This window comes from Cetorhinus maximus, chromosome 16 (genome assembly GCF_964194155.1).
Source record: "Cetorhinus maximus chromosome 16, sCetMax3.hap1.1, whole genome shotgun sequence".
Taxonomy (NCBI): Eukaryota; Metazoa; Chordata; class Chondrichthyes; order Lamniformes; family Cetorhinidae; genus Cetorhinus; species Cetorhinus maximus.
In genome coordinates this window covers 25245754-25261122 of record NC_135894.1, presented here as the reverse complement: position 1 = coordinate 25261122, position 15369 = coordinate 25245754, and the positions used below count along the sequence as shown (strand labels likewise).

Below are 15369 nucleotides of genomic sequence, written 5' to 3'. Positions count from 1 at the left end.
CTGAAGTCCTTAAGCATTAGTGCAGCTGATTGGGTACTAATCAGCTGGCCCCTGAAGATTTTTTTTATTTCATGAATGTGGGTTGTGGCGTCACTGGCAAGGCCAACATTTGTCACCCAAAATCCACGATTTTACATGATTCCCTGGTCCAATTATGATTATTTTATTAAAACCCTAACAAGTGTAATCACATCACTTGAATCCCTTCGAACCGTTGATTTTATCACAGAATTGTTACAGCGCTGAAGGAGGCCACTCGGCCCATCGTGTCTGCACCAGCTCTCCGAATGAGCACGTCACTCAGTGCTATTTTCCTGCCTTCTCCCTGTAACCCTGCAGATTTTTTTTCAAATAACCCTCTAATTCCCTCGATTGAATTGCCTCCAACACATTTTTAGGCATTTAAAGCGGTGTGTGTGTTTAATTTGCAGGTTGTACTATATTTTCCTGAAAGAAACCCCGCCTCCCCCGCGCTAAAGCCAGGTTGACTGGACAGACTCTCAGCTACTTCCGTCTTCCAGCAGAGCGGCCTCGCTCCCCTCACTTCCGGTCGCTGCGGCTCCTCGTCACTTCCGGTCAGTCACTGACGGTTGCTTGCTCGGATTTGAATCCAGGCTCACGGTTGAACTGACCCCTCCCCCCTCAGGCTGACTGTTGGACTGACCCCTCCCCCCCAAGGCTGACGGTTGGCGGACCCCTCCCCCCCCTCAGGCTGACGGTTGGCGGACCCCTCCCCCCTCAGGCTGACGGTTGGCGGACCCCTCCCCCCCCTCAGGCTGACGGTTGGCGGACCCCTCCCCCACTCAGGCTGACGGTTGGCGGACCCCTCCCCCCCTCAGGCTGACGGTTGGCGGACCCCTCCCCCACCCCTCAGGCTCACGGTTGGACTGACCAGCCTCCCTCCCGCCGTTTGCACTCACCCCTCCTTCAAGCTGGCGGCTCCAGTTCCCTCCCCCTGCCCGGCGGCGGGGGGCCGCAAGCACCGGGTCTGCATGGTGTCGGATTTCTTCTACCCCAACATGGGCGGGGTGGAGAGCCACATCTACCAGCTGTCGCAGTGCCTGATCGAGCGGGGCCACAAGGTGATCGTCCTGAGCCACGCTTACGGCAGCCGCCGGGGCGTCCGCTATCTCAGCCACGGCCTCAAGGTGTACTACCTGCCGCTGCGGGTCATGTACAACCAGTCGACGGCCAGCACGCTCTTCCACAGCCTGCCGCTGGTGCGCTGCGTGCTGGTGCGCGAGCGCGTCGGCCTGGTGCACGCGCACAGCTCCTTCTCGGCGCTCGCGCACGACGCGCTCTTCCACGCGCGCGCCCTGGGCCTGCGCACCGTCTTCACCGACCACTCGCTGTTCGGCTTCGCCGACCTGAGCTCGGTGCTGACCAACAAGCTGCTCACCGTCTCCCTGTGCGACACCAACCACATCGTCTGCGTGTCCTACACCAGCAAGGAGAACACCGTGCTGCGGGCCGCCCTCAGCCCCGACATCGTCTCGGTCATCCCCAACGCCGTGGACCCCACCGACTTCATCCCCGAGCCCGGCCAGGCGCACCCCGGCACTGTCACCGTGGTGGTAGTCAGCAGGCTGGTGTACAGGAAAGGTACGGCCTCCCCCCCACCCCCCCCCTGTCACTGCTGGCCCAACTCTGGTCTCCTTATCTCCTGACAAGATGTTTGAATGAGGCACTGGGGAGTGTCGGTTTGTGATTATTGTGCCCCTGCAATGAGCCCCATGGGATGTCAGGACAGGGAACAGGGTAGCCTGTCCGTTCCTGGTAACCCCGACTCCAGAGCTCGGGCCACCTCGGCATTTGTGACTTTAATTGCTCCACCATTTGTGTCCGTGCCTGAAGTTTCTCCCCCCCCACAGGGGGAGAACTTTCAGATGCTCACTTGTTCAGAAGTTGCTGGCAACAGAGTTCACAGTGCCTACTGTTGGCGAGGGGGTGAAGCACCGGGAGTTGTCGGCGGGGGGGCGGGGGTGAAGCACCGGGAGTTGTCGGCGAGGGGGCGGGGGTGAAGCTCTGGGAGTTGTTGGCGAGGAGGTGTTGAAGCATAGGGTGTTGTTGGGGAGGGGGGTGAAGCACGAGGAGTTGTTCGGGAGGGGACGGTGAAGCACTGGGAGTTGTTGGTGGGGGTGTGTGGGGCGGGCGGCGTCGGGAAGCAGTTGAAACTGGAGTCCTCATTGCTCAGGTTACCCAGAGAGCACAGATTTAAGGTGTTTGCAAAAGAACTAGCAGCGACATGAGGAAAAACGATTTTACGCAATGCATAATTGAGATATGAATCTGCTCTCTGCCAGGGTGGTTGCATTGTAATCAATAGTAAATTTCATAGGCAATTGTTTGAAGAAGAAAGACTTGAAAGGATATTGGGAAACAAGCAAGGAATTGGGCCCAACTGAGTTGCTCATGAGAAGTGCCAGCACGGATGCAACAGGTTCTGTGGCTTCTGTAGTGTACTATTCTATGAATATGATTCTGAAGGGTGAGGTAAATAACCCAACTCTCACCGTGAGGCTTTCTTCTTGAGGAAATTCTGATTCATTGTTTTCTTTAGCTTGGTGCCATTTTCTGTCTGATTCCATTCCTGTGAAGCTCTTTGTGATGTTTTACTGCATTTAAGTCACTATATAAATGTAAGTTGTTATCATTCAGGAGCTTCCGCACTGCCACTTGCTGTTCATGTGTTTAGAGTTAGTACCGTATTAAAAGGATTTATTTTATTTCTGTGGTGGTGTATTTGGCACGTTAAAAAATAACAAACATGTTGCGAATTTTCTGGTTTGGGAAATGTTAGGCCTAAGCCAAGCTGTGGTTATTGCTCTTGACATATATTGTCCTGGAATGCTGTATTTTTTGACTTGATATTTCAAACTGTTTCTTTTTAATTAACATTAATGTTGTTATGCATTTAGGAATTGACTTGCTTGCTGGTATAATTCCTGAATTGTGCCAGAAACATCCTGATTTGCACTTTCTCATTGGTGGTGAGGGACCCAAACGAATCGTACTGGAAGAAGTCCGGGAAAAATACCAGCTTCATGACAGGTAATGAAACATTTTCCATCCTTTGTTTAGGGTTGAGGAGAAACTGCAGGAATATTGGCGTCTTCCCAAAAATGATTTAATAATTTTTTTTTGAATGGAACTAGAATTTAGATTATATATTTTGTATGAATACAACTTTTTCATATCAACTCTAGTTTTCTGTTTGCATGTTTACATTTTCACTGTAATTTAGTTAACATTGTTCCTTGTGAAAGAGAAAACTAATGTGAAGTATTTACCTGTTACTTTCATTCATATTTAAGATCTGCAAATACTTAGTTACTCATTGCACTGCATTTCTTAACTTTAATACATTGCTTACCCTGATATGCTTTGGCCTATGTAAAACAAACTTAACAGATTTGTCTAATACTATTTCCCTTCTGTAAACCAGTTTTGAATCTGCCCAATATTATGATATTCTAAGTGCCCTGTTAACAAACCCCTAATAATAGCTTTTAGCCTTTTTCCTGCTACTGATGTCAGGCTTACTGGCCTATAGTTTACTGTTTTCTCTCTCCTTCTGTAGAATAGTTGGGGTTATGTTTCCTACCTTTCAATCCATGGGGGCTGTTCTAGAATCTAGGAAATCTTGCAAAATTCAAACCAATGCATACACCATCTCTGTAGCCACCTCTTTTAAAAACCTAAGATATAGGCCACCATGTCCAGGCGATTTGTCATTTTTTCATCCCATTATTTTCTCCTGTACTATTTCTTTACCAATATTGATACCCTTACATTCCTCATTTTCATTAGGCTCTTGGTTCTTCTTTACTTCCAAAATTTTTTTGTGCCTTTTATGTGTTTGTTCCTTTCTTCCCTGCTTTTTTTGGTAAATGTGTTTCATACTTTTAATTGTTTTATAGGATAATTTTGACAATATTTGTCAAAGTTTATATCTGAGTAGAACTTTTAATTTGCCCAATAAATCTTATCCTGCTGCAGAACCTGCATCCCAAAACCTACTTTAGAGTTGAACACCAAATTACTCAATATTTATTGCAGTCATTGGCATTAAAGCAATAGGTCTTACTAGTTAAAGATAAGAATATAAGTATTTTTGCTTTTAGCCATTTTGTAAGATGTTGCTTACATTTTGACCATTCTTTTTACAGAGTACGTCTCTTGGGTGCCCTTGAGCATAAAGATGTGAGAAATGTTTTGGTGCAGGGTCACATTTTCCTGAACACTTCTCTGACTGAAGCCTTTTGTATGGCAATAGTTGAGGGAGCAAGTTGTGGTCTCCAGGTAAAGTAATTCCAAAATGTCCCGTTCTATGTATAGGTCCTCCAGGTCAGTTATTTAGCTCTGATGTACCTGTGAACCAATGAGGTTTACATTATTACTAACTTGGAGATAATCCCAATCAAATCCCCAACCTCATTAAAATCAGATTAAATTTAGTTTTATTTTTCCAAGAGAGAAAAATCCATAACCTGGAGTGCTAATGTACCTGAAGGACCAGAATTAACACTTAAATTAACAGGCACACTGTTGAAGCTGTTAAATTGCTTAAGAGTATGGATGCAAAAATTGTTTTGGAACAGTAGAAACCCAATAATTATCCTTGCGGGTACAGCCGTTTAGCTTACAGTATAAACTTAACGTTAAACCTCAAGCATTTTAATGAAAATGATTTGCTTGTAATTAAGAGCATATTCCATTTCTCTGTCATGTCATCCCTGCAGCCAGAGAGCAGGCAAGAATCATGGAATCATACAGCACAGGAGGCCATTTAGCCCATCTAGTCTGCATGGCTCTTGCCAGGAGTAATCTAGTTAGTCCCGTTGCTCTGCTCTTTCCTTCTATCTCTGCAATTCTTTCTCCTTCAAGTCTACATCCAATTCCCCTTTGAAGGTCACTGTTGAATCTGCACCCACCACCCTCTCGTGTAGTGCATTTGAAATCCTACACCAGTCAACGCATAAAAAGTAACTAATTGTTTCGCCTCTGGTTCTTTTGCCAGTCACCACAAATGTCTGCCCTCTGGTTAATTCAGTTCTTGGAAACGGTTTCTCTTTATTTACTCTGTCTTAACAATTTATGATTTTAAACACCTCCACCAAATTTCCTGTTACAACCAGCCCTGGCGAGGTTCCCAATTTGTTAAATTCCTGGATGAGATCCCCAATTTATTATGACTGGGATGGGATCCCAATTTTGCTATGATCCCGGGTGAGGAGGAATGAGCTAGCTCCCCTTTTTATTCAAACCCCTCGATTGGTCGCAGCAAGGTTTGTTTAAAAATCCTTTTCCTAGTCCAAATGTATTAGCTTTTTATAAATAGCCAATTTTACTAGGCTCTCTTAAGTCAAAAAAAGAATAAGTTCATTAGTTACTAAAACCCAGGGAAAAATAATAAAGATGCAACACACACATACAGACTCTGATCAGAAAGGAGAAGTTTAAAGTCCAAATAAAATAACAAATGTTCCAATCAGTCCTCAGCTTGTCCCTGAGGCGTAGATGGTGGTACGTTGCAGCCTTTAATTTGGGTGATTTTGGCAGAGCTGGCTTTGGCAGATTCGCAGTCTGTTGGAGACATTTGTCGACTTATGCCAGATGGAGGAATCTTAGTTCTGTTGGGTAACTGAAGAGGCTGTCCTGTTTCATTTTTGCTTGTGGCTTCTGCTAAAACCTTGCCCCCCCAGCAAAAGAGAGAGAGAAAAAAATTGCCTGCTTGTCTTTGCAGGGGTGAATGACTGGTGTTTCTTGTTTTTGTCACTCTCACACACTGATCTGCAGCCAGCTTTTTAACCCATTTTTTTTTTGTGTATTCCCAGGAGGGGAAATAGTGATGTCTTGTGCTCAGAGTCCGTTTTTCTTTCAACTCAGACAATTTTATACACTGAGATATAAATCAACAGGAGATGGATTTTTGGAAGACTGCTGAGATGTGGAAATCAATCTTCATTGTCTCCACAAACACAAGAGATTAAAAGTCCAGTCTTTTGCATTTTCCATATCTTCCTTTCAGGAATATCTGTTTGAAGTAGGCTGTGACACCTTTTCAGGTGCGACATTCCAAGTTCTCTTAGGGCCAGTCTGTCAAGTATAAATTTTCCAGAAAGTGGTCACTTTACATTATCAGCCATCTTTTGATCAGTCTTTATTTGTATTTCTTTTAAAAACAGGCCTTCCTTAAAAAAAAGTTCAGTATGCCCGTAGGCAGTTGGTAGCTGCAGTCTGGTGTTGTGACACTCCCGCTGGCCTTTGCCGTTGTAAGGAGAACAATCCCAGCTTCTCTGGTCTACCCCATAACTGGAATCCCTTGTCCCTGGAACTATTCTATTAAATCTCTTCTGCATCCTCGTTAAAACCATCACATCCTTCCTACAATGTGGTACCCAGAATTACACACAGTACTCCAACTGGGGCTGAATTAATATTTTATGTAGGCTTTAGCTGTTGTTTGTATGCTATGCTTCAATTTATAAAGCCCGTGATCACATCTTTATTAACTGGTTTGTTAACTTGTCCTGGCACCTTCAAAAGTTTTTGCACAAACAACCCTAAATCTCTCTCTTCTTGGACTCCCTTTAAAATTGTACCATTTATCTTCTATTGCCTTTTCTCATCCTTCTTAGCAAAATGTGCCACCTTCTTCCAGGCTGCTGCCAATTTCAGTTTGTAACCAGGTACGAGAGCCACGGAGCACCTGAATTCTTTCTGTCTATATTACAACAGTGACTGCAGCTCATAAGTACTTCGTTGACTATGAACTACTTTTTGGGAAGTTCTGAAATTGAGAGGCACTATATTAATTCAAGCTCTTTGTTTTATACCTCCTCACTGTGGAAAACCACGTTTATTTTTCTGTTGCACATTCTTCAAGATGTAAGAGTCACTGCCAAGACTGGCATTTATTGTTCTTCCCTAGTTACCCTTGGGAAGATGATGCTAACTGATGCAGCCATTTGGTGAAGTAACTTTGCATCACTTTGGATAGGGTTTTCCAGGACTGGATGGTTTATACCTTGGGAATAATAGTGTTTCAATGGACTTGCTGTCATTGCGCTTCTAGGTGTTTGAGATTAGTTTGTGAAGGAAGTGCCGTTCAAGGAGTCTTGGTGAGTTACTGCATTGCATCATGTAAGGCCACTTCAGAGAGCAGCTGAGAGTCATTCAAATTGCTGTGTGTCTGGAGTCACATGTAGGGCAGACTGGGTAAGGATAGCAGATTTCCTTCTCTAAAGGGCATTAGTGAACCAAGTGGTTTTTTTATGACAATCGACGATAGCTTCATGGCCACCATTACTGACACTAGCTTTCAATCCCAGATTTTAGTAAATGAATTTGAATTCCATCAGCTGCTGAGGTGGGATTTGAACCAGTGTCCCATTTGAACCTATTAGCCTGAGCTTCTAGATTACTAGCCCAGTGACATTACACTATGCCACAGTCTCCCCACTAAGTGGATTATTCCCTTGTGATGGTTCTGTCAACACTTGTCGCAAGTACTGTCTGGCAGCTTTGTCCTTAGTCAATGGTGGTCGTAACGAGTCACCCTTGGCAATGGACATTGAAATCCCCCAACCAAAGTACATTTTGTGTCCTAGCTGCCCTCACCGCTTCCTGCAAGTGGTGTTGAACATGGGGCAGTACTGAGTTATCAGCTAGGTAGGGCATTGGTGGTAATCTGCAGTAGGCTTCTTTGCCACTGAAATCATGAGACATCATGGGTCTGCAATGTTGAGGACTGTTGGGGTCATTTCAGCCCCTGCCATGCCTCCATTGCTGATGGGTCTGTGCCGTTGTGAGGACAGAATATATCCAGGAATGTTGATGGGGTCTGGGGTGTTGACTGATAGGCACAATTCTGTGAGTATGAATGAAACAGACCATTGGATAGCTCTGCCAACTTTGGCATCTGTCTCCAGATGTAAGTGAGGAGGACCTTAAAAAGTAGATTGGGCTGGACTTTCCTGTGACTAGTGATAGCATGGCTGAGATGGGGCAAACCATTAACAATAAAGTTCCATTTGTTACTTGAGCCCTGACTCTCTGTGGCACACTGTATCATCCAGTGAAGGATTTTGTTCATTATACATCATACGGCTATAAGCTGGGTTCTTATAAATCTAGCTTCAAAACTGATTGTTCATTTCTTTTGCAAAAGGTTGTCAGTACCAAGGTTGGTGGGGTGCCAGAGGTTCTACCTGAGGATCTTATCATCTTGTGTGAGCCCACTGTAAAATCCCTGTGTGAAGGATTGGAAACTGCCATTACTCGGCAACGGCTAGGGATACTGCCACCAACTGAAATAATCCACAACAGAGTGAAGAATTTGTACACATGGAGAAATGTGGCTGAGCGCACTGAAAAGGTACAGGCTTTTTTTTTTTAACATTGGTCATTTCATATGGGCCTTGGCGGGCAGATAGATTATGGGGATGCGTGTGAGTCACTGATAATGATTGATTGTTTTGTGATGTGCTATTCGGATATTGCAAAATGTCATGAATGGCATGTTATTCATTTAAAAGTTACGGTATAAAAGTGCTGAAGGGACATGTTACTGAAGCTTTTCGTCTTGCACTCAGGACAAATGCATGAATGCCAAATTTCAAAGAGTCACAACAATTTATACTAGAGGACAAAAGGGCGCTGATTCGTTGGCAAGTTGACTCTGACCGAGACGTTGCCATGGAGCAAGCATTGAGAAATTATAGGCTCCTCCGTGCTTTCGTGTAATTCAAAAAAATGTGCGAGCCTTGAACAAATTCCTTTTGTTCGCAGAGTATGGGTCACTGCGAATGAATGTGTGTTGCCTCCAGCAAGCATAAATGAGCCACGTTACGAGCTCGACTGATTACTTAAATTGGCTGTTAGTGTAGCTATTAGTGCACCCTGGATTGTTCAGCAAATGCTGCCCAATTATAGAATCACATCTAACAGTAAACTTTTTGTTTTGAGTTTTGAAAGCACGGGCTGGTTGAATACAGTCTGTACCCTGCTTTTAACAAACAGCTGGAGGAACTTGTTTGATTCGATTGGCCAATTTTGGAGACATATGGCCTGCATATCTGGCATCGCACCAGCACTGAAATTCATACATGATGATGTTCAATTGTGTGGTAGGCAGAACATGGTTTTGGACTGACGGCAGCATCCTGTTAGTGGAAAATACCAGTTTTGTTCCACAGGGTGCAGTATTGGGTCCCTTGCTTTTTGTGGTATAAATCAATGTTTTAGACTTAACTGTAGTGGGTATGGTTAAGAAGTTTGCAGACAATACAAAAATCAGTCATGTGGTTGTTAATGAAGAAGAAAGCCGTAGACTGCAGGAGGATATCAATGGATTGCTCAGGTGGGTGGAACAGTAGCAAATGGAGTTAAGTCCGGAGATGTATAAAGTAACTCAATTTGGGAAGGCTAACATGACAAGGGAATACACAATAAATTGTAGGATACTGAAAAGTATAGAGAAACAGAGAGACTTTAGGAGTGCATGTCCACTGATCCTTTAAGGTGTCTTTTTTTTGTATTTGTTTACGGGATGTCACTGGCTTGGCGGGCATTATTGCCTGTCACTAATTGCGCTTGAGAAGGTTGTGGTGAGCTGCCTTCTTGAACCACTGCAGCCCCGGTGGTGTAGGTACACCCACTGTGCTGTAAGGAAAGGGGTTCCAGGATTTCCACCCAGCAACAATTCCCTGAAAGTGGCATCATAGGTAGACAAGGTTGTAAAGAAAGCTTTTGGCATACTGGCCTTCATAAATCAAAGTATTGAGTATAGGAGTTGGGATGTTATGGTGAGGTTGTAGAAGACATTGGTGAGGCCAACTTTGGAGTATTGTGTGCAGTTCTGGTCGCCTAACTACAGAAAGGATATCAGTAAGATTGAGAGAGTGCAGAGAAGATTTACTAGGATGTTGCCAGGTCTTAAGGAGTTGAGTTACAGGGAACGATTAAACAGGTTAGGACTTTATTCCTTGGAGCGCAGAAGAATGAGGGGAGATTTGATAGAAGTTTACAAAATTGTGAGGGGTACAGACAGAGTAAATGCGAGTAGGCTCTTTCCACTTAGTTTAGGAGAAATAAACACGAGAGGACATGGCTTTAGGGTGAAAGGGGAAAGGTTTAGGGGGAACATTAGGGGGCACTTCTTCACTCGGAGAGTGGTGAGAGTGTGGAACGAGCTACCATCTGACGTGGTAAATGTGGGCTCAATCTTAAGTTTTAAGAATAAATTAGATAGATACATGGATGGGAGAGGTCTGGAGGGTTGTGGACAAGGTGCAGGTCAATGGGACTAGCGGAATAATATTTCGGCACAGACTAGAAGGGTCGAATGGCCTGTTTTCTGTGCTGTAGTGTTCTATGTTCTATGGTTCTAACAGTGAAGGAATGGTGCTATATTTCCAAGCCAGGGTGATGAGTGGCTTGGAGGGGAACTTCCAGGTAGTGGTGTTCCCATGTATCTGCTGCCCTTGTCCTTCTGCATGGTAGCGGTTGTGGGTTTGGAAGGTGCTGCCTAAGGAGCCTTGGTGAGTTTCTGCAGTGCATCTTGAAGATGGTACATACTGCTGCCATTGTCTGGTCATGTAGATAAGGTCGTTAAGAAGGCAACAAAGATACTTGCCTTTATTAACCTGGGCGTAGAATATAAGAGCTGGGAGGTAATGCTGGAACTGTATAAAACACTGGCTAGGCCACAGCAAGGATACTGCGTGCAGTTCTAGTCACCGCACCAAGAGAAAGATGTGACTGCACTACAGAGGGTACTAGGATATAGCCTGACTGGAGAACATTAGTTATGAGGAAAGATTGAACAAGCTGGGGTTGTTTTCTTTGGAACAGAGGAGGCTGAGGGGAGACCTAGCTGAAGTGTATAAAAGTATGAGGATTTGGATAGGGTGGGTAGGAAGGCCTTATTCCCCTGGATAAAGGCTTCAAGACTAAGGAGCATAGATTTAGGCTAAGAGGTGTAAAGGGTTTAGAGGGGATTCGAGGGGCATACTTTTCACCCAGAGGGTGGTGGCTATCTGGAACTCTGCTTGAAACATTGGTGGAGGCAGAAACCCTCAAAACGTTTTACAAATGCATATCCAAGTATTTTTTAAGTGCTGTGTTCGACAAGGCTACGAGCCAAAAGCTGAAAAGTGGGACAATGCTGGATTGCTCCTTGTCAACCAATGCACACACGATGGATCGAATAATCTCTTTCCATTCTGTAAATTTCTGTAATTCCAAAATAAATTGGATGATTCTGCTGCAGGAGTCCATTTGGCCCATTGTGCATGTGCTGATGTGTTTGAAAGATCTATCCAATTGTTCCCAATCCTCTGCTCTTTTCCCCATTGCCCTACAAATGTTTTCCTTTTTCAAGTATTTATCCAATTCCCTTTTGAAGCTATTGAATTGTGTTGAATCTGCTTCTGGCAGCCTTTCAGTACATCTGGGAGAAGCTGAGGCATTGAAAGATTATTAGAAGTGTAGAAAAAATAATTGAAATGAGTCGAACTGAAAATGGTTCACCGAGTACTGAAGAGTTGTTCCAGTATCAATAAAAGAGGAGTTTGAGACAAATTGTAATTCCAACAGAAAGTGGCAGTGTAAAGGTAATTTGATATTTCATGGCAAGGATCCTTGCTAAATTAGGGATTTAAGACTGACATCAACCATGGGCCAGCTCTAGTGGATTATAGGTTATTTAAGGAATCCAGGGAGGAAATTAATAGGATTTTTGTTGTAATTATGGAAGAATTATTTAAACTAGGAAGTTCAGCATAGTTGAAAGTAGGCAACTTATCATAGTTTCTATAGTGCAAAAGAATAGCTACCAGATCTGATATTTATACATTAGATTCCTTTGATGTGATAGTAATTCTGTTAAAATAAAACAAACTGAATATTAATAAGCCTAACATCTTAATACATAATGGAATGTGTTCGCTTATATGGTTTTACCCCTTATTGAGAAAGCTCTTTGAAACGCACACATCAGAAAGCATCAGCTGTCACTTCTGATAATCTTCCTGCTATCCAGTGGAGATTGGTGATCTTTATAACCATTATATGTGCCTTACGAAGCCAGTATGCACAATGTGCTTTCTTTTCTTGTCCTGGGCTAACTTTCATTATAAAAATAAAGCAAGGTTGAAGAAAAGAGTAATACAGGAACCAGAAAACAGATGTGAGGGGACGAAACTATAATCACTTTTGACAAAACCATTTCTTCTCGAACTTGTTCTTCCCAATGCACATCGCAAGCCTCCATCTGTCACTCTAATCTCATAGTCTAGACCTCTCTCCACCCTCTGGCTGTGACCCTGTCATTTATTTGGCTGATCTTATGGAATTTCAGTACTACAATGTGAAATTGACCTCACTGGTCAGCTCCATTCTGCTCAACTGGAGCTTGAGCTGCTGCCTACAAAAATGCAGGCTCTTTACTCTGCTCCGGGTACACAATTCTAGGTGAAGCAGACAAGTTCTCTCTGTTCCTGTTGCAGAAAATGCCTCATCTTTGTTCCTGAGTTGTCAGCTAAGGTTGTTGGAAGACTTGGTTTAATCGATCTTCATCAATGTTGTCTGTATAATTGGTATTGAGTTGGTTTTGAAAATGGTTCTTGTTCCGAGAATCATTGTGAATACAAGTTGTACCTCCAAAGGCATACTAGTGAACCCAATTAGGTTGGATCTGCACATCACTGCGTTCTTTCTGATCATTGTGTTTTGCCCTTTGAACACTTCTTTCTGGCAGCATCTTTTTCAAGGGTATTCCAAAATTTAAATGCACTTGTGAAAAGGCTAGTCCAGCAAAATACCTTCAGTAACTTTGTACTAGAAGCATGAGTACTGTTGTCCAAAAAAAATCATTACAATCGGTTAACATTTTACAACTTTACTTACCAACCAGAAGTACCAGTAATTCCTATCTTTTATTCCTGTATCATAAGAACATAAGAAATTGGAGTGGGAGTCAGCCATTCAGTCCCTTGAGCCTGGTCTATTATTCAATACAATCATGATTGAACATCAACATCAATTCCCCTTTTCCTCGAATCCCTTGATTCTGGGTTTCCAAAAATCTAGCAATCTCAGTCTTGGATATATTCATCCAGTGAGGAGCCATAGTCTGGGGTAGGAAATTCCAAAGATTCATAACTCTCTGAGTGAATAAAATGCTCCTAATCTCAGGCCTAAATAACTGATCTCTTATCCTGAGACTATAGCCCCTGAGGGTGGTCCTGTGGCACAGTGGATAGCATACTTGTTTCTGATTCGGAGCTCCGGGTTCAAGACCCACTCCAGGACTTGATGGCCAAGGAACACGCTTTCATTACGTGGCCAAACAGGTTGTGCTTCAACTTTTAAATCCTTCCAACATACGCCAATAGCAGGTGGTGAGAGTAGAGGAGAGATTCCTGGTCAGCCATGTGATGGAAAGAAATTGGAGCATCTACCATCACTATCCATAGCTCCATGCTACAACATGCATGTAAAAGTTTATGTTGCTACAGCAACTTGAGCTCCTCGTGGGGCTGGTTGGCTTTGTTGGCTAGACACAGATTGGCTGGTGTGGATTAGATTGGTGCCAACAGCATGAGGTTCAATCCCCCCTTCTGGCACGGGTGGATTCGAGCCTGCCTCCTTGCCTTACCTATGGTGGAGGCATGGCGCTGTGGGTCGGTTCTGTCTTCGGGCAGAGAACTCAAAAGAAGTATAGTCCCTAGCTCGAATCTCTGGCCAGGGGATATAGCCCATCAGTGTTTAACCTGTCAAGGCCAAGGATTTTATAAGTATCCATGAGATCACACCTCATTCTTCTGAACTTTGGAGAATTTAGACCCATTCTACTCAGGATCTCCTTATAGGGCAGCCCCCTCTTCCCAGGGATTAATGTGGTGAACCATTGCTGTGCCCCCTCCCAAGGCAAGTTAATACTGTCTTTGTTAAGGAGACCACAAATGTACACAGTACTCCAGATGTGCTTTCTGATTGCTTACTTTACCTTACATCTCCCCTCTTGATGTCTTGGTAATGGTCCTGAATCCAGTACCAATACATAACTGGGTAGCTCTAATCTTGCTTCTTTGATCTTGTTTTAGGTTTATGACCGTGTGGCCAAAGAGGGGATACTGCCGATGAACAAACGATTGCACAGATTAATGACCCACTGCGGTCCTGTGGCTGGCTGTATTTTTGCTTTAGTTGCTGTTTTGGACTTCCTTTTCTTGGTGTTTTTGAGGTGTATAGTTCCAGATGCAATGATTGACATCGCTGTAGATGCCACAGGTGTGAATGGAGCTTGGAAGCAACAAGAGAGACTTTCAACAATTGAAAAACTTAGGAAAACTCCACCTTGCTCTGAAAGGAGCAGTCGCAACGTGCAAACTTGACACTTGATTTATAGCTGCTTTTGGACTCTGGATTTAAATCCTTTGGGATTGTCAAATTTTATCAAGTTTTTCTGTTTTGTAAAACAGGGTGACTTTGTCTAACTATTTTGCTACCTTCTTAAGTAGCCATTATGAACTTCAACTGCATGGAAATTAAAATGGGATTTAATATGGATAAAAAAATTAACAGATGTAATAGTCAGCTTTGTGTGTCCATTTCACTGATAATCTCCTACCTCAACAGCTCAGAAAACTTTGGTCAGTTAAGTTGTTGTGAGAATAGTTTTTAAAAAGTAGCGAAAATATTACTGATCTATCTTTAGTTTCGCCTTGCAGAGCTGCTTTTGTGGCTACAGACTACTTTACTTCCAAGTCATTTATAATAATTCGGATTTTTAGCACCAGGTTCCTAGTTTATTATTTACATTACATTTATATTTAAATTATCAGATAATTCACATTTTAGTGCAAAAAAGACTTTATAATAATAGTAGATAGAATTCTCATTCTTCTCTTCAGGCCTGTTTTTTGATCAGACTGGCCTTTGAGAAGCCCATCAGTACATTTAAAGTCTTCATATCAAGTCACTGAGCAATTTATAGCTGTACAATTTTGGTTTGCCTGTTGTGCAGTGCATAATCTTATTCCAAAGGGACAAACCTTGCCTAGATCCAAAAAGTTTAAGCCCAAGCTATTGACAACCAAAGGCTAGGAATCTCCAAATGTGTGCAGGAGCAGGAGTACTGAAGCATCTCAAAAATAGCTACATCCCACAACTTGTATATAGCATTGACTAGCTTCCTGCTGTTAGACCACTGTACTTGCTTTGAATCCATTCATCCATATTCCATTATTCCATTGGGCTCCCGATCAAGCAATATCTTGATTTTAAAATTCTCATCCTTGTTTCAAATCCCTTCATGGCCTCGTCCCTCCCTATCTCTGTAAACTCCTCCAGCCCCACAAC

The 15369-nt window shown here is 43.4% G+C and overlaps 2 protein-coding genes across 3 annotated transcripts in view; both read left to right on the top strand.

Annotated features, from left to right (window-relative positions):
- Positions 1–2908: 2908 nt before the first annotated feature.
- piga (phosphatidylinositol glycan anchor biosynthesis, class A) lies at positions 2909–14585 on the top strand. The gene is made up of 4 exons (XM_078559524.1): positions 2909–3051; positions 4170–4302; positions 8174–8380; positions 14112–14585. The coding sequence occupies exons 1-4, from the start codon at positions 2909–2911 to the stop codon at positions 14400–14402; spliced, it is 774 nt and encodes a 257-aa protein (XP_078415650.1). The 3' UTR covers positions 14403–14585.
- Positions 8245–15369, top strand: part of LOC144691432 (ankyrin repeat and SOCS box protein 9-like) — a 123358-nt gene continuing 116233 nt past the window's right edge. For both annotated transcript variants that reach the window (XR_013579133.1, XM_078559522.1), the window contains exon 1: positions 8245–8380. The gene's annotated coding sequence lies outside the window, so the exon portion shown is untranslated. The remainder of the gene's footprint in view (positions 8381–15369) is intronic.